Source organism: Poeciliopsis prolifica, unplaced genomic scaffold (genome assembly GCF_027474105.1).
Source record: "Poeciliopsis prolifica strain line A6 unplaced genomic scaffold, Auburn_PproV2 SCAFFOLD031, whole genome shotgun sequence".
NCBI classification, from domain to species: Eukaryota; Metazoa; Chordata; class Actinopteri; order Cyprinodontiformes; family Poeciliidae; genus Poeciliopsis; species Poeciliopsis prolifica.
In genome coordinates this window covers 5,766,629-5,791,092 of record NW_026562406.1, presented here as the reverse complement: position 1 = coordinate 5,791,092, position 24,464 = coordinate 5,766,629, and the positions used below count along the sequence as shown (strand labels likewise).

The 24,464-nt window shown below is 41.9% G+C and overlaps 1 protein-coding gene across 5 annotated transcripts; it reads right to left on the bottom strand.

The window, feature by feature from the left end:
* Window positions 1-432: 432 nt before the first annotated feature.
* Window positions 433-24,464, bottom strand: LOC129373004 (rapamycin-insensitive companion of mTOR-like). Of its 5 annotated transcripts, none has more exons than XM_055050674.1 (37): window positions 24,363-24,453; window positions 24,189-24,236; window positions 21,783-21,880; window positions 18,385-18,449; window positions 17,990-18,121; window positions 17,731-17,794; window positions 16,547-16,673; window positions 16,159-16,328; window positions 15,806-15,873; window positions 15,396-15,463; window positions 15,212-15,294; window positions 14,598-14,685; window positions 14,287-14,377; window positions 14,132-14,198; window positions 13,679-13,759; window positions 13,447-13,547; window positions 12,531-12,696; window positions 12,297-12,398; window positions 12,167-12,213; window positions 11,954-12,089; window positions 11,668-11,867; window positions 11,432-11,558; window positions 10,460-10,624; window positions 10,174-10,250; window positions 9,994-10,072; window positions 9,784-9,893; window positions 9,610-9,697; window positions 8,636-8,728; window positions 8,426-8,532; window positions 8,087-8,316; window positions 6,356-7,430; window positions 3,962-4,269; window positions 3,664-3,870; window positions 3,416-3,568; window positions 2,431-2,581; window positions 2,209-2,347; window positions 433-2,127 (listed from the first exon to the last, which is right to left on the bottom strand). In XM_055050674.1, the coding sequence occupies exons 1-37, from the start codon at window positions 24,409-24,411 to the stop codon at window positions 2,047-2,049; spliced, it is 5,241 nt and encodes a 1,746-aa protein (XP_054906649.1). In that variant the 5' UTR covers window positions 24,412-24,453; the 3' UTR covers window positions 433-2,046. The 5 variants fall into 5 exon arrangements, with proteins under 5 accessions (XP_054906649.1, XP_054906650.1, XP_054906651.1 ...); XM_055050675.1 differs by having other exon boundaries at window positions 2,431-2,554; XM_055050676.1 differs by having other exon boundaries at window positions 3,962-4,221.

Here is a 24,464-nt window from a genome sequence, read left to right as displayed (position 1 = left end):
TCATGTAGGTTCAAGCCAGCTGAATTTGAAGTGCAGGTATTTCCAGGCAATTTCAGAAGCAATGGGAGACATTTTCAAAACTAATCTAGTGTTTTCTTGTTTTCTCAGAAATAGGAGTTGCTCAGTAGAAAAATGTGAGAACAGTCAAAGTTGAAGTCGTGACCTTTGGTGCCTCATCAGTCATTAAAAGCCCATAGATGCACAAGGCAATGAGACGACATCGGGAACAACTATCTAGGACTTCAATAGGACTTTGAAGGATTTGTGGCTTTCAAAACCATTACGGCAGCCATTCTATTTCTATCTAAAGCAATAGATGTTTGGTTTGATTTAACTTCAGACAGTTTATTACTTTTGGCTTTGCCTTAACCAAACAGTGAAATTAAATATTCAAGGGAAGGAAGGAAAAACATAATCGAGAATTATTCTGGGTGTTTCAAATTTTTGTTTTATTAACAATGCATCCCTTTGATAGGATTGTATGTTTCTTTAGGTCATCAATGCCCCCAAAAACATACTGTACACATTATACAAGGGAAACACAATTCAGGCAAAAAGAAAAAAAAAATTAAATTATAATACAGTCTCGAGGAAAAATATAAATAACTTTTTTTCTTCTCTGGTTGAACTCACTATGGTACAGACATATAATAAATAGATCAGATCTGACATCACTCAGCGGATCTATGAATCATCTCTCTATGAGTCCATTTTGTGTAGCAGCATTATAGCAAAAAAAAAAAAAAAAAAAAAAACTAGCCAATGGAAACAGAACCCTGTTTCCCTGGAACTCTTTTACACCGCTCCCCTCCTCTGTCGTCCTCCCATAGTGATACCGAATTGTGGAAACAGATCCAGGGTGGTAACTATTCCTACGATGTATGGCGACATGAAATGGCAACCTATGATTTCTTTAAAATAATAATAACAGTTAAAAAAACCCAAAAAGTTTTATAAGCCAGAAATAAGTCAGGGTGAAGCACAACCTTGCCATGCTTGCTGAACATGCAGCAGAGGGTGAAGCGCAGAGGTAAAGAAGGCGCTGCGACGACAAGCTGCTGGTTTGTGAAAGTTTCAGGAACATCTGTGTGCATCTGTAATCAACCTTTCGACAGATGACTTACACAAGTGAGCATCGTTGAAAAAAAGAAGAAGAAAAAAATGGAGAGAGCAAGAGAGGCAGACCAACGCAACTCCTTTGAAGCTCGCTGAAGATGCAAAAAGCGAAGGAAAAGAAAACATTGAGGGCCCTAAGCAAGTAAAGTATGGAATAAACTAGCATTGAATCACATGTTATTCTCCTTATTCAACGAGTAAAGGTGGCAGATATAATGCTTTAGAAAATACAACACGAGTGACGTTTGATTGTCTGTGACACAAGAAATAGAAAGGTTAGCAGGCTGTCTGCTGACAGGAGGCTTACGGTTCTAGGAAGTGGTGAGGCAAGGAAAGAAGGGATGCGGAGGTGGAGGCGGGGGTGGGGTTCGGTCAGTGTGTGTGTGTGTGGGAGGGAAGGGGAGGAGTTTGGACCCGGACGGCCCCATTTCAGAGCAGCAGGATCCGTTGTAGTGTTTTTGTTTGGAGAAAAGAAGACAAGGTCTGAGAAATCTCCAGGCAGACGTGACGATGTGCTTTACTCGCTTCATTAAGGGAAACCACCCAAATCTGCAGAAATTATAACTGATTATAATTGACTTTTGAGGACTACTTACCCATATTTTTGCTTAATACACCATCAATGTCCTTCAGTTTTATGATGATCTGACAGTGAATATTTTCTGTGTTGTGGAAAACAGTTTTTTGGCTAATCTGCTGTTAAGTTTCTCTTCTGAAACAGCATTAAATATGTGTCCGGTCATCAAAGTCTTTTTTTTGTTTGTTTGTTTCTGGCTCATGGGGAAGCGGAGCGACGCTCCTCTGTTTCAAGCAACAGAAACCAGCCCAACGTCCTTCTGTCCGTAGAGCCTCAGACCTGCTTTGCTTTCCACAGTTGTGAGGAGTCCGGACTGCAGCGGCGCACTAAACACAAGGCGGGCGGGAGGAGGATCAGGACTCCGCGGGCGGGTTGACGTCCTCTTCCACGGGTTTTGGTAGCTTTGTCAGGATTGCTTCAGCTTCCTCGTACATCTGAGAGATGGAGATACAGCAGTTACACAAGAGGCAGAGTTTGATAAATCAAAGGAATCAGGGGAGAGTTTGTTTCCTTACTGGCATAAATTGCACGTCCTGGAAGAGTTCCTGTATGAAGCGCCTCGAAGTCAGACGAAACATACAGTGGGATAAGAGGTAGGAAACCTCAGAGTACAGGCAAATGTCATCGAACGCATAAGGGAACTTCTCCTTTATCCTGAGGAAAGACAAGAAATTGTGGCGAACCGCTAATGTTTCAGACCAGCGTCGGGTTTTCTGTGCGTGAAAAAGCCGACTCACGTCAACAGTCCCGTTTCGTGGCCTTTGGTTCCGACGGAGGAGCTGAGGTTGATGATGAGGCGGAGAATCTCCTTCCTCAGAAGGACTCGAGAGGCGGGACCGTCGTCAGATATCGCCTTCCCGCCTGCAGAGGACGTGCACTTGTTAAGCCCTGCAGGGTTTTTTCAAGTGTTTAAAACAACACAGCCAAATTTAATGGGGTTTGAATCAGCAACTATTTCAACATTCTTGGTGCTAAAATAAAAGTAACACTTGGACGACTCCATCAGAAGAGTTAGTATCACAGAAGCTGCTATAGTTTCAGAAAAATGAGGATGAAACAGAAAATAATTTAGATTTTTTTTTTCCCCCCTTCTAACATGTCGGCACCATCTGGGAATTTTCTGTGTTTTTACTTAATAACTTCATAAACTTATTTTTACAAGACTAAAATAGCTTGTTTTTTATTTCTTTTTAATATCCACATTTATGTATTTTTTATTTGGTTATAAATATCTACATATATGTAAAACTATAACAGATTGTTATATTTTAGTGTACTTTTTGGAAATCCAGTGTAACAAAAAAAAGAAGAAAAGTTGGTGGCTTTAATTGATTTGGGTACAAATCAATTAAAGCCACCAAAATATCTATTTTTTGGTACAACCAAACACTTATCAAGCATTTTCAAGACAAGTTTTACACCTTTTGACATTTTCTAGACTCTTAAAAATATAATTTGTGGCTAGTAGCTCATAATTTAGCCATTTCAGGTTCTGTTGAACCAGGGGAAAAAAAAAAAAAATAAAAAAATTACAAGACAGCTGGATGACAGGAGTTTGAGACACCTGCCCTGCATATATTCAAAATGCTAAAAGTGACAGAAAACTAATCATCCTGTAAACACAGAAACATGGTGATGGCAGCATCATGCTGAGCCACGGCGCTAAGCTCTTGAGGCAAACTGTGGGCTGCTTTGGTTCCCTTGAAGCTTCCCGGTTCTTACCTATAACGATGTCCCCAGGTGTGGGCGTGCTAGAGATGGACCCCTGTGACACGGCAGCATCGCTGCAACCCGACACACCAGAGAACTTCGACTGAGGCATCACCTCCAGACGATGGCCCCCCTGACCGCCCCAGGAGGGGAAGTCGACGTAATCTGGGGGTAAAGATGAAACACAAACCATTTCTGATACTCTGCTGCGACTGAAAAAGCTGACAAGCTACAAGACAGACGTGTCCGAACCCCCCCACCTGTCCGAGAGTGAGTGCTGTTGATCTGCGGCTGGGTGGGGTAGCCGAGGACACTGGCCCCCACGCAGTACAGACAGTTCTCCTCAGAGTGATCTTGCAGACCCGTCTCCTCCGAATCCACCAGGTGGTTCTGAGTCTCGCCTCGCGACGCAATCAGCTCCGAGATGCTGAACTGCTGCTTCAGTAACGGCAGAGCGGGCCGGTCCCCTGCAGAGGTCGCCACAAAACCACAGTTCACCTAAAAACCCATCCACCTCTCACGGTTTTAGCCTTTCACCCGGCGCAAAGTGGGCGTTACCGTCTCCATCGCCGAACAGGAAGCGTTTCCGCTCCTCCGAGGGCGGGCTGATCCTCTGCTGGAAGTAGGTGGAGTCTCTGATGTGGAACATGTCGTTGATGTTCATGGGCAGCGCCAGGCCGATGTAGTCGTCGTTGCAGCCGAAGGTGGCGCTGGAGACCATGGAGCGCACCGAGGAGCAGCGGTGCAGGGTGCTTTGGTTGATGGGGCTGAGCAGCTCCTCTTTGTCCAGCGAGGCGAAACTCAGAGCCTTCAGGAACCTAGGGAGGGCAAGAGGAGAGGTGCGTGAGAGGATCCGGGGGGAGAGGCTGGGACAAGAGAGGGAAGACGGGGAGAGAGTGAGAATATGTTGGAGAAAAACCACACAGAGGAGGGGAAGGAGGAGGGGTTTGTCAAACTAGACGGTCGGACAGTATTCATCAGGTTCACACTGAGCAATCAGAAATATGGAGGTTAAAAGATTTAGGAATTCAATCAATTTATATTGGAAAGTAATATTTCAATACCAGTATGAATGGGCTTCTATGATTGGTAGAGTTTGAGACGGCTTTTGATTATAGCACATAAATATCTTACAGTGCTATTTTACAATATTAACCTGGATTATCAAGCCCATATTTAGTTTCTCAGGTGGGATTATTGTTCTGCTTCAACGTCTAACTTTGTCCATGTAAATCAAACTGTTCCCCTAAAATAAAAGTAAACTGATTATGCTGTATACGAATAAGCCAGGCTCTACTGAGCATCAAGCCTGTCATAAACTAGAAGATGCTGAATCGTCAGTGTTGCAATGAGATTATAAAAACTAATAAACAAGTGCTCACTTCAAAACAAGTAGCTTTAGGAAAAACACAAAATCATACTATTGTCTGGTTTCTAGTCCAAATATATTAGTTCACTGTTGAAATAAGTATGTACTTTCAGCAAAGTATGTTCAGTAAATAGTTCTTGAATATTGATTAAAATACGAGTTTCACTTGCAGATTTTTTTTTTACTTACAAGACATTTTCCCCATGTCAATTAATTCAGTCGTGAAATCTAGAAAACTCAAATTCTTAAGACGTTCTTCTTGCAAAATAGCATCCGGGGGGAGAGGCTCATAGTTAAATGATAATTAATTATGAGAATTACATTCTCATAATTAAACAAAAATTCTCAAAACCCTGATACTCCATCATATACCTCACAGAAGGAACAATTGAAATAAAAGCCACTGTATGAATTTTTTTTTGTCCTGAACAATTTCTTTTTTAGACATAGAAAATGAGGGAAAAAACTAAAATTCAAATTGGAAATCGCATCTGGTATGAAAAAAATCTGAGATTTTGTTTTCAAGCCATGCCGCCCACGCCTACGATATCAGCACATTCTTCTTCTTAACCTCAAACAAACATGAAGACAGTTTCAACTTGGACACAGACAGGATCTGGATCTGGATATGTTCCAAAACGTATATATCCAGAAGAAGAGCTTTACTGCATTTCTATGCAATCATCACACCCGGAGAAAAACAAAACAAAAAAAAAAACAGATAAATTGATGTAAATCTCTGACCAGCTCTTACACATTTCATTTGCTCACGCTACAATCTAACTATCGGAGCTGTCGCTAATCCACTACAAACAGAAACAATCAGGGCTACGAGGTTGCGTCTCTACTGAGGAGGACACAGGGCGGGTCCACCCACCGCGGCACAAGTGTTCTGGACAGCCTGCGGTACGGGCTCGGGACGCTTGGTTCCGGACAGGTACGCCTCCTGTCTGACAGCCTGACGGACACAGCAAAAGGTGCACAGACACGCTTACGCTCATTCGTCATTGCTGAGGGCGACGGTAACCGAACCTTGACTTGGACGACAGCTACTACACAGCAGAATCTGACCGAGTATTATTGATCCGGTTTCTAGTGCTGAACGCTCAGTACACAAAACTAACTTAGTAGAAACTTTTCAGCGAGATATAGAAGCTTGTTCTATTATTAAGTAAATAATATTTAATTATTTACTTAATAATATTAAGAAATTATTAAGTAAATAATTTCTTAATATGATCAAAAAGTGCTACTTCCATTGGAAGGTTATTTCAATTATGCGGCAGCATATCTGCCAGTGGAACTACTACTTTAAAAAAGAAAATTACTAAAAACAAGCTCCTATGTCTTGCCGAAAAGTTACTACTAAGTTAGTTTTGTCTCATTTCAAGCCTACAAATATATTTGCACCAGAAACTGGACCAAAAATACTTGCTAAGATTCTGTGTTTCTGCAGCGTTAAGTCATATTGATTTAAAATCCAGTGGACAAAAAGTTGTCACATCTGAATAAAAGGAAAAACAAGACAGAGAAGTAGAAATGGCTGACTGCGGCCTGCCACCCAGCGCTTCCTGGTGACCAACCTGCGAGGAGTCAGCCTGGAGTCCAGGCTGCCGGTCTTCATGGTGATGGTGTCGGTGAACAGCACGTCTTTGGCGGGTGAAGCCAGGGCTTCGCTGTGCGACAGCGACGGGTGTATCCTCTGCTGCTGCAGCCGCTTCAGCGTGGCGTAGCCCAGCGCGTCCCTGGGGCTGGTGTACATGAAGCTGCAGTCGGCCAGGCTCTTGATGGTGGAGACGGAGGGGGACTTGAGGGACTGGGCTCGGCGGGGGAGCGTGTGCGAGGAGCCCAGGGGTACCAGTGAAACGTTGGAGGACTTGGAGGCGGACATGTGGTTGGTCTGCGGCTGGGGGCTGAGCGAGGAGAGCGTTTTCACAGTCTTTGCTGACACGACGGTGTTGAGGCTCACGCAGTCGGAGGAGTCCGGCTCTACCTCGGGGTGCTCGGGGTTTCCCACGGTCTCGCGGGAGGGGCTGGAGCTCATGGAGCTGATGCCACTGGTCGTCGTATCCGTGTTAAAGCTCTGGCTGCGGCTTTTAAACTGAGTACCCCCGCTTCCTCCGCCCACGGTGCCTCCGCCGGAGGAGCCGCCGTCTCCCGCCAGACGCTCGCGGCTACTCTGCTCCCTGTGGTGCTCCGCCACTCCGTGTCCGGCGAGCCCGCTGAGCCCGAGACCCGAGCCCCCGCCCCGGACCAGCCTGCCGTCCACTAGCTGCTCCTCAGACCCGCCCCTGGTCCCGATGAAGGAGGTCTCCAGGCTGACCGTTGGACTCTTTGGCATTCCCCTGCTGTTGAATACTGAGGTGAAGACGTCTCCCTGGTAGACCGAAGGCTCCGTCACCGTCCTGTTCCGCCGCGGGCTTTCCGTCTTGAGATCAGTCGGGGTACGAGAGCCGGAGGAACTCTTTGGATCACTAGTGGAGCGGAGCTTCTTGCTGGGGAGGGACAGGGAGTTGAGGAAACGCGGACGAACGAAGCGCGTGGAACCAAGGATTGTGAATGGGCTGCGATCTTTGACGGCTTTGGAGTTCGGGTAGAAAGAAGGGTCGTCGGACGAGTCCAAAACATCGCACTTGTCATCGTCCAGGATGTACATGTCTAGGAATGGAGAGAAGACAGGGATAAAAATACAATACAGGGAGGAGAGGAGAAAGGTAACCTCAGCTGAAACGTTAACTAGAAGAGGTGCAAAAACAGCCTTAAGAAAGGTTTTCGGCAGGTTTTAACCACCTCAAGACTCTTTAAGATCTGTTTGTGATGAATGAAATGCAAGACAAAGTAAAATTGCACCTTTCATAGTGTTGTGCCTTTTTGCATAGAATGCATGTAGCATTGTTGCCAACAGAAGTGATCCAGTGGTAAAGATGAATGTCGTCCAGTACACTTAGCTAGTTGTAAGGGTATATTAGCAGCTAGTTAGCTGTAGTCTCAATGGCCTTGTAGACATCCTTAAGAAACAGCTGCTTTTAGACAAAGTCACAGGTTCCTCTGAAAATCTCTTCCAACAAACATCTGAATTAATATGTTCAGATGAGCATTTCAAAAACCAGCAGTGTGAAACCAAACCACTCTTAAACATGGTGGAGAATTTGAGATGCTGCTGGCCTGTTTCTCTTCTAAATGCCCTAGATGTCTTACTGGTGAGCAAGATGGCTCATTAATGGGTTTTTCAACAGCATGATGATTTAAAACATTTAGCCAAAGGACGTAAAACTAATTGATGATGATGAAGTAACGTCAGCGCTGTAACGTACTCGGTTGAGACTCGCTCTCGCTGTTGTGGCGGGAGCTGGTGGATTCCGAGGTCAGACTGAGCGTGCTCGGGACGGAGGACAGCTCCGACGCGAGCTGGGTGTCCACCTCGTCAGGAGTGACAGGCCACAGTGTCCGGCGACTATGCCTGACCGCGTCCCAACCATACTGCTTGAGGACCTCGCATCCCTGCTTGGTCTTGGAAATGACGCCCAGCACATAAATGCAGGTGCTGGAGAGGGAATGAGAGTGCGTGTCACTCAAATGGTGTTACGACTTCCTGAACTTTATTCTCCTTTTCCTTTTGTCTGCAGGTGAAATCCTATGGAGTGAATACTTACCCGCGCACTGACAGCACCTCACAGTGCTGAGCCAGCGCCAGGATGTCAGGAATGATATTCTCCTCCTGCAGGAGATTCAGACCCCAATTTGAAGAGCCGATGTTGCCCTGGAACAGAAGACAATCATGAGCGAGCGAGCCGTCTCTATGCGATCGTCAACAAAACAGCGGAGTGTTGAGTGAAAAGACGTAAATCAGAGACTTTACTGACCAGAGCCCAGAGCGCAGCCTTCAGCTGTTTGACGCCCTCCCAGGTGTCCAGCATCGGGGAGCGCACCGTGTAGCTGAGGTCTGGAACGACATTCTGCAGACAAAAGGAAGAACATGGGAAAACTGTGAAATAACTAGAGATGTAGAGGGAAACATAGAGTGGAATGTCACAGATCTTATCTTTTTGTTGATCAGTGAATCCACCTTATTCACCACATATATTTCCTGGTTAAGCTGACACTCTTCAGTGTGAGTGCTGTCACTGACTGAAGAAGACTCAATAATGGCATTTTTTAGTGACTGAGGTATAGAAGTTAAGAGATTGTGGAAAAAAATATATAAGAAGCTTTTTAAAAGAAAACTGTTTCCCACAGAAGCAAATCTGCTGTTTATTAGACTTTAGCGCCTGCTAATCATTCAATCCTGAAGGTGAGCTGGTCATTTTACTCCTTGAGTTACTTTGTACTTTTGAAGTTTTGTTATTTCAGGAGCTGTCTTAACCCAGGATGTCAATTTTGTACCGACTGTTTTCCTCTTATGTGGCCTTTAGAAAATCTTTTTGAAAAGATGAATGCTCCCCGGGAAATGCACACAGAAACTGAGGTTTACAGTTAGAAGGATCAACAACCTTTAAAAAGCCTGACCTGCCCATTAGGGTTTTCGCTGACCACAATTTTTTTTTTTGTCTGAGAAGCCGCTAAAAATGAAGTGACAAAGTTGCTAAGCTGGCAACAATGGAGTGACTGTTGTTAACGCGTGCAGACGTGTCCTGACACTGGATGATTTTCAGACCTAAGCAGAGGAAGATAAGATCAGTTAATAAGATCGGTTTTTCTTTAGTATCAGCCGACTGACAAACTCCCAAAATTAAAGAAATCTGTAACCATTTCTTGGTGCACCTGTAAATTGTTCTAAGAGAAAAACTGGTGCTGGGAGGTCACCAAAAACCAGAACTACAATAACCTAAGCTTTTACCTGAGCTTCCAGTAGATGACAGCCGGTCTTATCATGTACCAGCTGACCATACAAGTGCACAGGGAGATAAACATTTGGTCTTTGTAACCTGGAGACACAAACCAATTAGGTTAGAATTGAAATAAGTCTCACTTCTGATGCTAGTGTAGGTTTCAGTGATTTCCTTCGTCTCACCTTTGGTTGCTGCGTCTGACATAGTTATCTCCATCCACGGGTTTGCGGTAAGTTGTTAGTGCTTCGTTCAGCTGCTCCTCTATCAGATCCACATATTTAAGGTTGTACTCCTGCAAACAAGATGAGTTTAAAGAGTGACACACCAAACTGAGTTAGTCTTTCACCTATATAAGGACACTTTTTTGCAGTCTGTTGATATCTTAGAAATACCTTCTGCCATTTATCCAGCTGTTTGCTGACATAACCTCTCTCATTAAGGTAGGAAAAACCTTTAGGAATGGACAGGAACCTAAACAATGAAACAAAGACGATGCACGGTTCATTCAAGACATAATATATAAAGCAGCTAGGAATCAGATTAGATACTGTAAAAAAAAGTCATAAACTCACCTGAGGAGCAGAAGGAGGCCTTTGTCTCCCAGATGGGACACAGCTGGTTTCAGTTGGATCAGAGCATGAAGGTTGGCCTGGACGGGGGACAAAATAAATAAAATAATAATAAAAAGTTCAGGTTTAACACAATAACCTTTATCAAAGTGCAGTTATCACTAGGTTGATTTAATGGTGCATTTTTATTTATCAGCAATATATTTTTAATTGATAAGTATTATTAATTGCTTTAGCAAAGCACAGCCTGAGAGGAGAAAATATTCTCAGATAAATTTTATTTGGTCACCTTGTCCTCACAGGCCTCATCCAGTATGTCCAGTGCTTCCATGGAAACAACCTTGTTGTGATCATGAAGCTGGGTGACCAGCAGCTCCATGCCCCAGCTGCTGAAGAACTCCACGCCGGCACGCAGCAGCACACGCAGGTGTTTGGTAGCGTACAACCTGCATATCTGTTCATGAAGAAAAGACGCACCGAGCCGTTACGTCTCAGCAAGTTCAGTCCAGTAGGTTCGATTTGGGACGGTTTCAAGAGCAACAAGACATTTTAAATAATGTATCAGGGGTTTTGCAAGTTTTACCCATTCAAATTTAAGATTTTTCAAAACCACTCCGAATTAAATTTAAGCCATGTACTATAAAAGAAAAGAATATTTTATAAAGCAGTGCCAAGCTTTCTAGTGCATAATGCATAAAGTTTCGCATTGGGAGGTGGGGACGGAAGTGAAATGCTAGCAAAGACTAACACTGTCCAGCAAAGTGCTGATAATGTACATTTCAGGATGCTAGATGCAAAAAACCTAGCAAGGGTTCCTGAGCAGCGAGGTAGCCTCAACCGCCTCGAGTCACAGAACGAATGAAGATGTCTGATGGCGACTCAAACTTTTGCCTGGCAAAAGTCTGACGAGAAAAATAAACTTCATAGAATACACAAGATTAAATAGTCCTGCTACAACACAATTTAAAACCTGTAATTAACAAATTTAAAGCCAATCTACATTTTTTAAAATTAATTTAAGACATTTTTAGGCCTTAAATTTAGATACATGAATTTTCCTGGGTATCTGCACTGGGATATGCAAATGCCCTGAACATGTAGGTCAAATTTAGAGCTTTTTTGCATTCAAAAAAGAGTTTGAAGGCAAATGCATTCAAACTCACAAGAATACATATTCTTGTATTCATTCTTGCATACAAGAATATGTGTTCTTGCATGCAAGATAATTCCCAGTCTTACATCTGTTTCTATGTATCCTTACATCAGTGGAGGCGGTGAGGACCTTAGAGAGGATGACCCTGGCCAGGCCGTCCCTGCTGTAATCCAGAGTTGTTACGGCAAGCTTCAGCACAGCATCTTGGTTCTTTACGGAGCACAAATTCAGCAGGCTGCAGACATTGCAACAAGAAGAAGGTGAAAAGCTGAGTCTTAAAAAGCTCATTTCATCAAAAGGACAAACATTTTGAGGCGCCATTGGAATGATCTCTGTTCACTCACCACTGGAACAGGCCACATTTCTCTAACATTTTGACTCCCTGAGGGTGTGCAGAAAGTGTCCCAAGGAAGAGGAAGTAGTGCTGACTGAGTGTGGTGAGGAGGCCGTTGCTCTGCAGACTGCGCTCCGGCTTCAGACCTGAACATGAGCAGAGCCACGAGACCATGTCCCTCACTAGGTCCTCCAGGTACCCCTGACCGTCCTGGTAACAATAGAACAAGATGCAAATTTAGGGAGAAGGTTTGAACTGAGAAACATTATGCTTTGCTTTGTTGTTGTTTTTCTTACCTCATCTGAGTCCATGAGGAACTCAACAAACTGACACCCAACCACAGTGAGTTGCCTGGCCTTAACGTGATCCAAAGCCAGTCCGGCGTATAATTTACTAGTGGGTTTATAAAAGTACAGCAGCCTCCGAACAAACCTGCATGGCACAGAAACAAATGCGTATTTAAACCCAAATCTCACAGAAGCATTTTAACACAACAAAATAAATCTTACCTGTGCATCTGTTCATCTTTATTGTTCCTGAGGTTCACATTTGGCCACTAAAAGTGAATAAAGCATTATTTAGAAAAGGAGAAAACAGAAAATGTTTAAGGATGTGCAACTGCATGGGAGCAGGCCTGACCTTCAGGATGGTGGCGATGAGCAACCAGTTCCACTCCAAGTTCTGCTTGTGGTTAAGGATGTGGCTGTCTCTCAGGTTCATCAGCAGTGTTTCTTCAGTGTCCTAAAAAGTAACAGGCGGTCACTTAAGTTAAAAAGACACGCCGATTTTGGAGTCAGCTCTCATCAAAGCTGCCCGAAACTACAGCAGTCAGGATAATAAAATCCAGCATGTGAAAACGTTGCGTATCTTTACCTTTATGACGTAGATGTCCCTTTGGACACGCGAGTGGGAATCTCTGCGGCTGTGGGACGACACAGATTTGCGAATGATGTGGTCCAGATAAAGACTGTAGGGCTTCAAACCTTTCTTCTTCTTCTCGTGGAAATGCTTCAGATTGTTCACGGCTGCACTTGCACGGCTGGAGAAACACAAAGGCAAACCAAAGAGATGTGTGTTGGTGTTTAGAGCTGAACAAGCACTGTGAATATTAGTCCATTTTCTACATTACGATCTAAAATATAATTTCAATTGAAGCATACCACCAAATTCAGAAACATTTCATTACTTTGATTGTTAATGTTTGAGTATTGTAATAACCTCGGTCATTTTTGTGAGGCTCATTTGTTTTCTTTCATTAAAATTTAGGGGGGAAAAATTGTTTGTGGTGCAGGATTTACAATAGAAGTATATGTATTTTTTCTGTCTCAGAGTGTATATTCAGACATCCCAGAGATTAAATGTTTAAAACTATTTTAACACCAGAATTTAAAATTTGTTGAAAAAAAAAAAAATCAGATCCAGGGTTAGTAAAGCTCTTCCGCTGTAAATCTTGTAAAGGTGATAATATTGGTCCATATTCTCAATGTTTGCTATGCTTGGTTTGCTGTTGGCTTTGTAAACTGTCAGAGTACAGAGTGCAGGTCGCAAACAAGCCATTACAATTCAGAATATTGTGCCAACTTGTGAACCAACCAGCACTGATAATGTTTTAATTGATTTTTTGTTTATTTTAATGTATATCAGTCTCATCAAGTTCCATTTAGCTTACCGGTATCAAAAACGGGTCAAGATGTAAGTTTCATGTTTAGCGTCAAAATATTCCTGGCCCCAATTCCCGATGTTTGCAGTAATAATCGTTCCCTTGAGAGGAGAAACAGATTGTACTCACAGTCGTTTCTCTTGTGGGATGTCAAATGAGGCGGCCATGTTGATGAGGGTAGGAAGGCAGTGCAGGTGGTGGCTATGGGAATGAGGAAGAATTGTGTTTGCCTAAAGCAGGAGAAACCAGGCAGAAGGGACACAAATTATTAGAAAAAATGTGGTAAGTAATACCAGGGAATCTCTTTCTGTTGAAAAGAATAAAAAGTCTTAGTTCAGCATAAACTCTATATGTATTTTACCATGTGTAAAAGCTCTCCCAGGAGAATAGTAGCTCTGATAGCGAGCTGGTCATCACTGCTGGTGACAACTTCCACCAGGCCCTAGAGTAGCGAAAATAAGAGAAGAAATGAGGAAAAACCTAAATGTAGAGCAGTAGCTGATGATTATTTTGTAACCGAATATTGCATTGATCAATACAACATTAGAAAAACATTTTTAAAAAATGCAAATAAACACATAATTTTAGTTTTTTAAAAAAAAGGATGACAAAACACATCTTAGGCGTCATATAGAAGTGGGGTGATTCCTATTGGGAAAAAAAGTAAATCTATATCACTTGAGAAGTTCTAAGTAGAACATATTTTGATTCGGTATAATGCAATTAACAATTACTCCATTACTAAATTAGGTGACAGTTATTTCAAATATTATATAGATAAAAAAAAAAACAATTAAAAACAAAATCACCTCACCTCTAACAGTCCACTAGTTATGAAGGCAGAAAGGACAAATGCCAGGTAATTGTCCATCAGGTCAGCCCTAAAAACGCAAACAGAAAAAAAAAAAGTTAATTGCTCACGTAAACCAGAGAAAGAATGTTAACCCAGTTCTATTTCTGTTCTCTTGCCTGGAGCGGGCCCGATGGGGTAAGATAACTTTAGCCTCTGCAGCCACAAACCCATCAGAGAGTCTCCAAGTGTCCTGGAACCTGGCAGGATCTGAAGCACACAGCAGCACCGATTAGTCCACACTGCGACCTTGTTCACGGTTAACAAAACACGTCTTTGGCATATTATGACAGCAGAATTAGTCTTACGGTTGGAAAGAAATTAACCTGCAAATTTACTGTTTTTATAGTGTCAATCTTTCCTTACAATAGAATGAAATCAGAGGAAACACACAACTGAACTTTGACGGTGGAAAAAGATTCATCCTCACCAACACTCTGGAGAGCCTCCGTGAAGTCTTCAGTAACGATGGGCACAGGAAGCCTGAATATCTCATATAGCACCTCCAACAAGCCTTTCTGCACAGATTTACATAAAGTCTCAAAATACATGAAACAAGACAAGGAGAGCTAACTGCAGTATAAAATTCAACTCAACTACATTTGTTTTCAGCCATAAACAGTTTGCAGAGCCACATTTTTCACATAAATTACAGCTGCAAGCCACAACAACTCATAATCACTTACTGGATATTAACAACTTCAGATTTTCAAGTGGAATTAAACTCACTGGGTTGTTTTAACACATCAGTTTATTTATAACCACTTTGTTGCAGCTCTGGTTATAAGTTTATGGTTGTTGTGCTGCAGCAGAGGAATCTCCATCCACCATCAATTATGACCTGCTTCCCTGTCCTTGCTAAAGGAAAAACAGCCCCCAGAATGATGCTGCCACCACCATGATTTATAGTCTGCAAACTGTTGTTGCACTGCGTTTTGTTTGTGAGTCAAAATGTCCCGTTTACAATAAATGCTTTTGAAAAACACTTTGTTTTTAAATCAGTTCCTTTTAATTATTCATAGATGAATGTGTTTCAGTACTCACCCTAACCTCCATATTTGGTATGCAAAGTAAGCCAATTAAAGACTGGATTCCAGAATTTCCAGCCTTGCACAAGTTGATAATTCCTGATTTAAACAAAAGAAAGACATTTTCAGATCATGATCCCCTCAGCAAACCAGACTTTTTTCTTTCCTGAAATAATCATCAACGCAAATGCCTCTCTTACCAGACCAAGAACGAAATGCAGCGACTATCGCCATCCTGCTCGACAAGAACCTGGATTCTCTGTCTTCCCTGCAACAACAGAAAAAGATGCACATTCAAAACTGGATGCTTTTCTTACAAAAACTGCATCTTGATTACCACCATAAAGCAGAAAAATATGACCTATTTTTCTCAAATAATCAAACTATTAGTCAGAAATAAATAGATTCCACCGCCCCGCTCTGACAAGGCAGTCTGGGGTCAAACATCCACATCAACAGCCATCATGTTCCAAAGACACTGTGCATCGATACCCTCAGCTTCTACATTGTATGTTGTCACCAATGGTTGAAAAACACACTTGATCATTTTGTTTCTGTCGTAACACTTCAGCTCCTCATTTCTCCTCCCATCCCCCCAACACACACTTACTTGAGCTGTCCTTCAGCTGTGTCAGCGTTGTGTCGATAGTGAAAATCAGTGAAAGGTGCGAGGATTTGCTGCAGACAGAGCACAAATACGGATGAACAACAACAAAAAACATTCTTCACCATTTTTAGCAATCAAGCTGCTGCCTGTCTTATGTGACTTATGCACTGTGATCGGTGTGTCTCTGTCATAACTAGATATTTGCAGACAATGAGATCTAAGAGGAAAGGTTGCAACTAATTACTGTAAACTCAAAGATATGGGGGCAACCTAAAGCCGATAATTTCCGATGGATACGCTCGGTTTCATTTATATTCAAGTTCTCACTGGGTTCACGTCTATGTAAACACATGTACCTCAAGCTCCACGTCAACACGCACATACTGGCGGGTGCACGGGTGGTTGAGTAAGTGGAGGACCGTGGTGATCAGGGCTTCGTTGATCCGACTGAGCTGACAGTCGATGACGCTCTTGAGGATTGTGCTTAGACCTCCGCGTTTGGCCACCACCTCTGGGTTCTTGAGGGCTGGAAACAGGAACAAAACAACACAGTTATTGTTATTACGAAAGCTCAAAAAACATTTAAAACATGTAGGACAATAAACACAAGTCACCAGAGTGGCCCACCCCGGTTTTACGTCCTAAAACGGGTCAATAACAATCCCCTCGTGGTGTGTCCATGTGCAGAGTTAATGACACTTTAGATCTGTGTTGTGATGTTCCACTTAAATGTCAAGTCCTCACCTAGCTCACAGATGATGGCGACGGCAGCGCGAACCATGCGATCCCTCTCCTGCAGTCCGTCTGTACCGACAGCGATTAGAGAATTTGCGACAGAGGTGGGGAACAGCATCGCGTTGACGGTGATTATCTGCAGAGGGAGGAAAAAAAGCAGAAAAGCATTGAGCTTCTCTTAATGAGCCCAAAGCAGACAAGTAAATCAATACATTAAGCAAAACACATTTACATGGGTTAACTACACAAAGACTGGTGTTTCTCATCTTTTATTTCTGCTAGAGATGGTTTTCCACTTACAGATAATGAAGAAATAACTTTTAAGATTAGAATATTAAATCAAACCAATAAGAAAAAAGCGCTTACAAGGCAGAAATGCAAGTTTTATGAAAATAATTCTTAAAATTTTCTCAAAGGTTATTTTCAAAACGTACTTTTCATCAGACAAACACTGTTCATCAGAGCAAATACTCTAATTTATTAAATGCTACTTTATAATACAAATAATAGTAAATATTGTTTTTTGCCCATGACCGCACTGATAATATCGGATATCAATAATCCCCCCATTTTTTCATTTTATCACGTCTAATAAATAGGAAGAAACTATAATATTGATGTCGTAATGTTTTGCTTGTTAAATCTCTAAACCAAAAAAAAAGAACTGTGTACAATGAGAAAGAGTAAACAACATTGAGACATCAGGGTAGCCTCAACTAAAATGTGGCAAACCCGAACATGGGTGCAAGTGTCGCAAGTGTCGAAACTTCTGCAAATCTATTAGTTCAGTCGAATTTGTAGTCAAAAAAAAGTTTTTGCTTATCATAATGGAGAACTGTGCGCCTACTAATAGGACAAGATTACTAATAAGATCTATTTTAACCTGATTCAATTTAAAAAAAAACCTGACAACAAGAAGAGAACAGAGGCCATGTTGCTGCCTGTGCAGCAGCAACCTCTGCTCAAAACGACAGCCCTGTGTGTAGAAGGTTTACTGTAAACTAGAGAAAGAGCTATAAATAGCCTGGCTGGCAGACAAACCCTCTGCACTGACACCACTGCTGTCCCAAAGGATTGTTCTGATGGCTTTGTGCTGGAATAAGCCCGTGCAGTCGGGGTAAACTCCTCCACTGACACCACAACAGAAATACTTTCAAGGGACGAATATTTACATTTACAGACACACTGCTCACCTTTCGGACGAGCCGTAACGCCTGAGTCCTCTCCCCCTCATTGCTTTGCTGGATGTCAATGCATCTGTAAAAATCAAGAGACAATCATTGTTAAATCACAACCAGACAAGTATGTTGACCAAAATATTGCACTGCACAATTCATAAAAACACAGGCCTTCTCATAAAAACAACCAACATAAACCATAATAATAATAAAAAAAATAAAATGTGAAGTCATCAAAACAGCCATTTTTCATCTGGAAAAAGCAGAATCTTACCTGGAAATCAAATAATCCACCTGCAGTCTGAGGACCTTCTGCAGCACATTGGTGTCTCTGATAAGATAGCGGAGTGCCCGCAAACCTGCTGCACGCACTTCCTTGGCCTCATTTAGAAGAGCTAATCGCAGACTAAAGTTTAAAAATAACAAACAATAAACATATCTCGAGTTTAGAGGTGCGAGATAAATTACTCTACAGAAGAATAGATCAATCACCAAGTGCTATATAAAATAAGACCCGCTTCTTTTTATGTAGCGAGTCATAAAATTATTGAGAATGAGTGGCACAATTGATAAGCCACCGACTCAGGCACCTTAACAACAACACCACTCCTAAGAATATGTAGAGCACAAACATCGGTGAAAAGAGCAGGATTTCCAGACAGTACGCACCAAACGATGATTTCCTCATATGTAAACCCAAAGTTCTCCTCCCGATGTCCAATGTTGCTAAGCAGCTGAAAGACAGAACAAAAAGACAAAAGATTAAATAACTAAGCAAGCAAACTTCAAATTTCAAAATGGTTCCAGAAATCTTCAATGAAAGAAAGCACTTAGACTCTTAGCAATGGAATAAAGTAAAAATCAACTGGACAACGTGTGAGGAATACACTGTGAAATTACAAAAACAGACTGATTAAAGCAATAAAAATTATGATTAAAAAGTACCTTTATAAGGTTTATAAGTTTATAAGGTTACAAATCTTTTTTAGCTGTGCATATTACATGGCATAGTAATTTTTCCTCTGAAAAAAATAATTTAACCATTATTAATTATGCTATGTCACCACAAGATGTGTTCATAGTGGAACAACTGTACTGCTCAACAGCACTCAATATTTGCAGTCAATCATATTTTGAAATGATCTGAGATTTATTGATGCTCTCCTGGAACCAACAGAACAATTTCAGCCATGCTGTAAAGTTTGCATAAATTAAGTGAAGTGGTGTTTGTCATATTCCTCTGACGAGGGCAAGCTGTTCAGCCTATGGGTTGTAAATTGGAAAGTAAAAGTAACAATCACATGTTCAGGAACAAGTGTAGCTTCTCACCTTCACTGTGCGGTGCTCATCAGTACCACATAACATTCATGCTTTCATGAATGTTAGTGAGAAACACATCAAATGAGATGATTAAAAACAAATATTTTCTAATAATTCACCTAGTTTTTTTTTTCTTCTTCTTTTTTTAAATGCCTCTGGTTACATTCTGGTTGTCTGTGCCTGTTTTGAAAACAAGGCCAGCCTTGACAGTGTTGTTTCGCTTTCAGCCTAAAGTTCAACCATTTAGCAGTTCCCTCACAGCGGGTCATTAACAGGAACTCCTGCAGCGATGGGAACCAGCAGACAGGCTCAGCAAACACTACAACACGCGACAAAGCAGAGAAGTCCCAGAGCAAAAGGATGCTGCTATTTTGGAGCTGCTGACTTTCTCAACGGTATCTCCAGACAACCCGAAAGTGGGAACAACTGTCTGCCACTCCATCAGAGCAGCTCAGCCATTTTGAATAAAATGTAGCACCTGTATCACAGCAGAGATGTATAAACACAAACCACGGGACCAAAACTGTGAAATTCCTTGTATTTGTGGCTCTTGGCAACAGCTTTGTGCTTCTCAAATCGCCGTTAGCTAGGAGCTAATGGCTTGTTTGTTTGCTTGCTGCCTAGCAAGTAATTATTAGAAGCTTGTTACCGGTAGCCTCAACCTCCTTGAGTCACAGAACGCAGTGAGAGAAGACGTCTGAGCACAACTCCAACTTTTGCCTGATGGAAAAGTCCGGCAAAAAAAAGAAAACCTACATCAAATTCATGAGATTAAACGGACCTGTGATCAATGTATCTAACGCCTTAATTTCACCTAAATAGATTTAAGACTTTAAGCCTGATATAGCAGTGAAAGATGGGTTTGAGCTAGGTTTAATCTAGCTCTGATATCAGAGCCTAAACAGGCCGTAGGAGAGGAGGAGGAGATGGGGAATATAAACAGCCATGTGATGCTCTCCATGGGGGATTAGGTCACCCCAGCGGTCCAAAGACCCTTATAAGGAATCACAGTGATAGTGCATCACCAGAAAGTCGGTTGTAAACAAGTGTGTCAGGCTGCAGAAACGGAAACGAACTCACCCACAGTGATCTGTGCGCAACAAAGCCAGCTCCACAACGCTTACTCAATGCAGAGGCGCAAACAATTGTTTACAATCCATTCATAGCTGACAGTTGGGGGCGAGGCAGTGAAAGGCAGACAGAGGAAAGCATCTGGGCAGAAGCAGGAATCAGTGCCCAAGCTATGAATTAGCCAGTTAAGACTAGATTAAAAGTATGAGCTTCTAGTTTCGTTGCTTTTATTAGACAGAAAATAATCAATCACAGGCGATCAATAGAAAACTGGCTGATTTCCTTGTCTGCTGTGCAATGGTAAAGACAATAACCAAATCGGACACAACAACATTATGGTCACTTAAGCAGGTGTTGGTGCTTTTGGCAGAGTGAGACGTCATGAAATGTTGTAAACATTTCATGGTCCACTGATGAAATGTCGTGGACCAAAAACCTCAGATGACATGGTTCCATAAATCGTAACCAACTGTAGAAACTTGAAGCTCGAACTCAAGCAACTTTGATGCCGTTTTACTCAACTTGGCCTGCAAACTCTGGGATCTTGATTTCATAATGAAATTCAGATTTTACTTCATTTGAAGAGTCCTTTTTGTCCTTGCCCCAAAGTGAAATGATTCTCATGCCATCTCTGGTTTAAGAGTGGCTCCCTCTCACCACCTTGGTTTATTAATGCTGTGTTAAACAACCAGCGGTGATTGTGAACGCAACACAATCCTAATCAGCTGATCTTTCACCCTAGCTGGAAAACTTAAGTTAACCACAGCTGTTAGAGCAAGATTTATTATCGCCGCCAGACAGTGTTAGAGAACACAGTCAGAAATTGTGTTTGGATTTAGAAGAGATTCACTCGTTGAATTACTGAATACAAAACAATTGACTTTTTTTGGTATTTATTTAGATGCACAAAACATTAGAGCGAGGCCACAGTTATACAGAATGCAAAATTCTCCTAACATCAAAACAGATAAAAAAAAAAAAAAAAAGGATGTTTTCATTCAATGAGAGCCTAGATTAGCATAAAAAAAAATCTCCCCCTTTTTTTTTTAAAGTCTCAATTGATCCCTGGAGCTCCTGTTACATTAACTTGTCAACATCACAGTGACAGGCCCAGTTGGACCTGCTGGCAGCAGCATCCGAGGGGAGGGGATCAAAGAGAGGTCAGCGGAGACGCCACAGAGTAGGACAAGCGGATTGGTCTTAAAGGTTCTTATACATCAAACAGGAACAAGAGGAAACAACAAGCTGTCCTGTTAGGTCTCTGCAAATAAGCCACGTTGGCCAGAGAAAACAGCAGTTGATCCCACCGCAGAGACCATGTCTAACGCAATTAGGAGTTCTTCAGCTTCTGGCTGGGAAGTATTCCTTGTTTGATGGCAAACAAGAAGAAATCAGTGTGACACGTAGTTTTAGTATTTGTGTTCTTCTGCTGCCGTCACCTCATGGCTCACACACTAATCGGCAACACTTAAAAGCCAATAGGAAAGACTCCATTTGAGCAACAACCAAGAGCCGCAAAAATGAGTGAGACGGGCATTCTCAACATTCACCAGACTTTTTTTGTTAACAGTAAGCTTGGTTTATAATGCTTCCAACAGAATATTTCTTCATTCCCATTTGGCACCTAATAATAAACAAAATGTTGAAGTGACTGATGAAGAAAATGAAAACCGTACCTTAATGAAGTTGTTCAGGTGGCCAAGCTTTCGCATGTTACTGACTCCATGCGATTTGGCCACATTTTGGAGGATTTCACGGAAGTTTTCAGATGGTTCTGCATGGGAATGAAAAATTAAATCCAGTGTAAGTAACAGAAAAAAACTAAACAAACTGGACTATATTGTCATAATAACAGCTGATGGACAGCAATTGCTTTGTTATAGGAAGAATGTGGGCTCAACTGGCTGGACTAATTGAGTGTAAAGACTGAGAAATTCAAGTAAAGTAAAGAGCTTTACTTAACAGCTGTGTTAAGTAAAGCTTAACTGCTGAGTAAGTTACTTAACTGCTGTGTTAAGTAAAGCTTAACACAGCTGTTAAGTAAAAGGCTTTACTTAACAGTAAAGCTTTCACTTTACTGCTAAAGTAAAAGCTTTACTTACATTCAAATAAAAAGCTTTACTTGAATGTTGCCAGTTCCTTCCACGATTGTTGAGCTGGCTGCTTTTATGAATCGTTCTTCTCTATTGGTACAAAGGATTAATGGGCAGCCATTGTGTTTAATAATAAAATCACTCAAGACAAAAACACTAAGACCATACCTCCACAAAGATGTATTAGTGTTTTTTGTTTTTTTTGTAAAAATTTTTATTTTTAGTTTACAAACAAAATCTAATCATGTTGAACTAAATAATATTATGAGCAATGAATTAAAATGTTTCATTGGAGGAACTCAAACGTTTCTGTTTCGATTTTGGCCAGCATACCTTATGAGACGCAGATACTAACATTGTTATTACTAAACACTTTTCCTATAGAATAAAAACTTCTTTGAAAACACTGTATTTTCTCTTTCCTAATTACCTTAGCAAGCAGACATTTTCAAGCCGATATCTCCATTGTTTTTAGATAGAATTTGTAAATTCTCATTTTGACTGATTTTGGGTTTTTTTCTAAAGACAAAAACACATAAAAAAAAAAGAATGTAGCTGGTTCTTTAATAAATGTGTACTTTTAAATCCAGGAAGCTATTTTTGATATCCACTTATCATTACAGGATCATAGAGAGCTGGTGCCTATGTACTGCAGTTATTATTGGGTGAGTGGCAGCGTGCACCCTGGACAGGACACCAGTTCATCACAGGGCAAACAACCATGCAAACACACACACACACACACACACCCTAAAGCAATTTGGAGTATTCAATTAACTCAGCAGTCATGTTTTACATTGTGGGAAGAAGCCGACACACCCGGAGAGAACCAGAATTCGAACCCAGGACCTTCTTGCTACGAGGCAAAAATGCAACCAACTGCTCTTATTTTGCACAAATAAGAAATAACAACGATGATAGTATTCAGCGGTAATAATACTTTTTAATCTAAGTGAAAATTAAACAAATATTATACTCATCTATGTATTTCTCTCTAACCATAGCTGGATCACTATTAAACCAAACAAAAGTTTAACAGTAAGCTGTGAGTTGGTGTTTTTATCGATTAAAAATGGTAGTGGTTCTTATGTTTGATGCATTTCATAAATAAGGAGGAATTATATCATTTTGACATCTGGCCTGCAGATGAAGACCATCAGAGCTGATGGTCGGTTTTCGATCTCAGGTAATGACTGGAGGGTCTCCAGCACAAAATGTTAATAAGTAATCAGTAAAGAAAGATAGGCGTTCTTATTATTATTATGATCAAACACAACATAAGAGGGTTGGACTAATTTTATCCATGAGTTTTATTACGAAAACTCAAATATGTTTATCCACAGTTCTAGGGATGTGTCAACTTACTACAGCCAAACAAGAACAAATGTTCATTTAGAAATTCGCCATCAATGAGCAGCTCATTGACTACAGCGCCTCAATTCCCGAACGACGCGACTGCAATCTCAAAATCTCCAGGAATGTGGGCGTCCAGAGCAGCTGCTCTGTGTAAACAAACAGGTATGTGGTTGTCGTCGCTGCAGACGTGAATCTGACCTGGCTCAGCAGCCATCAGAAGGACCTTCCCATGCGCCAGTATTCAGCGAGGAGCCGGGAAGCCGCCCGACTTTCAACGCAGACAGTCACGACTAATGCACGAAGACAACAACTGCGGCTGTCCGGCCAAATAACAGGCTGCGGTGCCTAGTCACACTGAACAAAACAACAGCGCGGCGTCATGGCTGGTTAGCTGTAGCGGCTAGCTGAAGCTAACTCAAGCTCGTTTTAGTTAGCTCGCGGTTGCCGCTTGTTATTATTATTCGTTAGCAACGGGTTTATGCGAAACGGAAAGAAAATGAGTGGCGCGACCAAAAACACAATTGCACGTACAATACCGAGCTTAGCGTTAGCGGGACTGTGTTTGCAGAAAGTGCCCTCATCCATTTTGAACAATAATCGCTTTCATGGTGATGCGATGAAGCCTTTGCTTACCTCTGCTCAGATCCAGCGGGACGTTCTCCTCCCCGCTGTCATTCCGACCTGACAAAAACACACACAGCGCACACAGTAAGACGCTCCTCCGGGGCCTGTACCTGCACGGGGACTTGTCTTTACAACAATATGTCGCTGTTACAGCTTTCAATGAATCGAGTTTATCACGCTCACCCCGCATCCGAAGACTCCGGATAGGACGGCCGCGGAAGCTGGCCGCCATGTTTCCAGGAACATACACAACACCGGAAACTTCGCGTCTTGTCGCGAGAATAC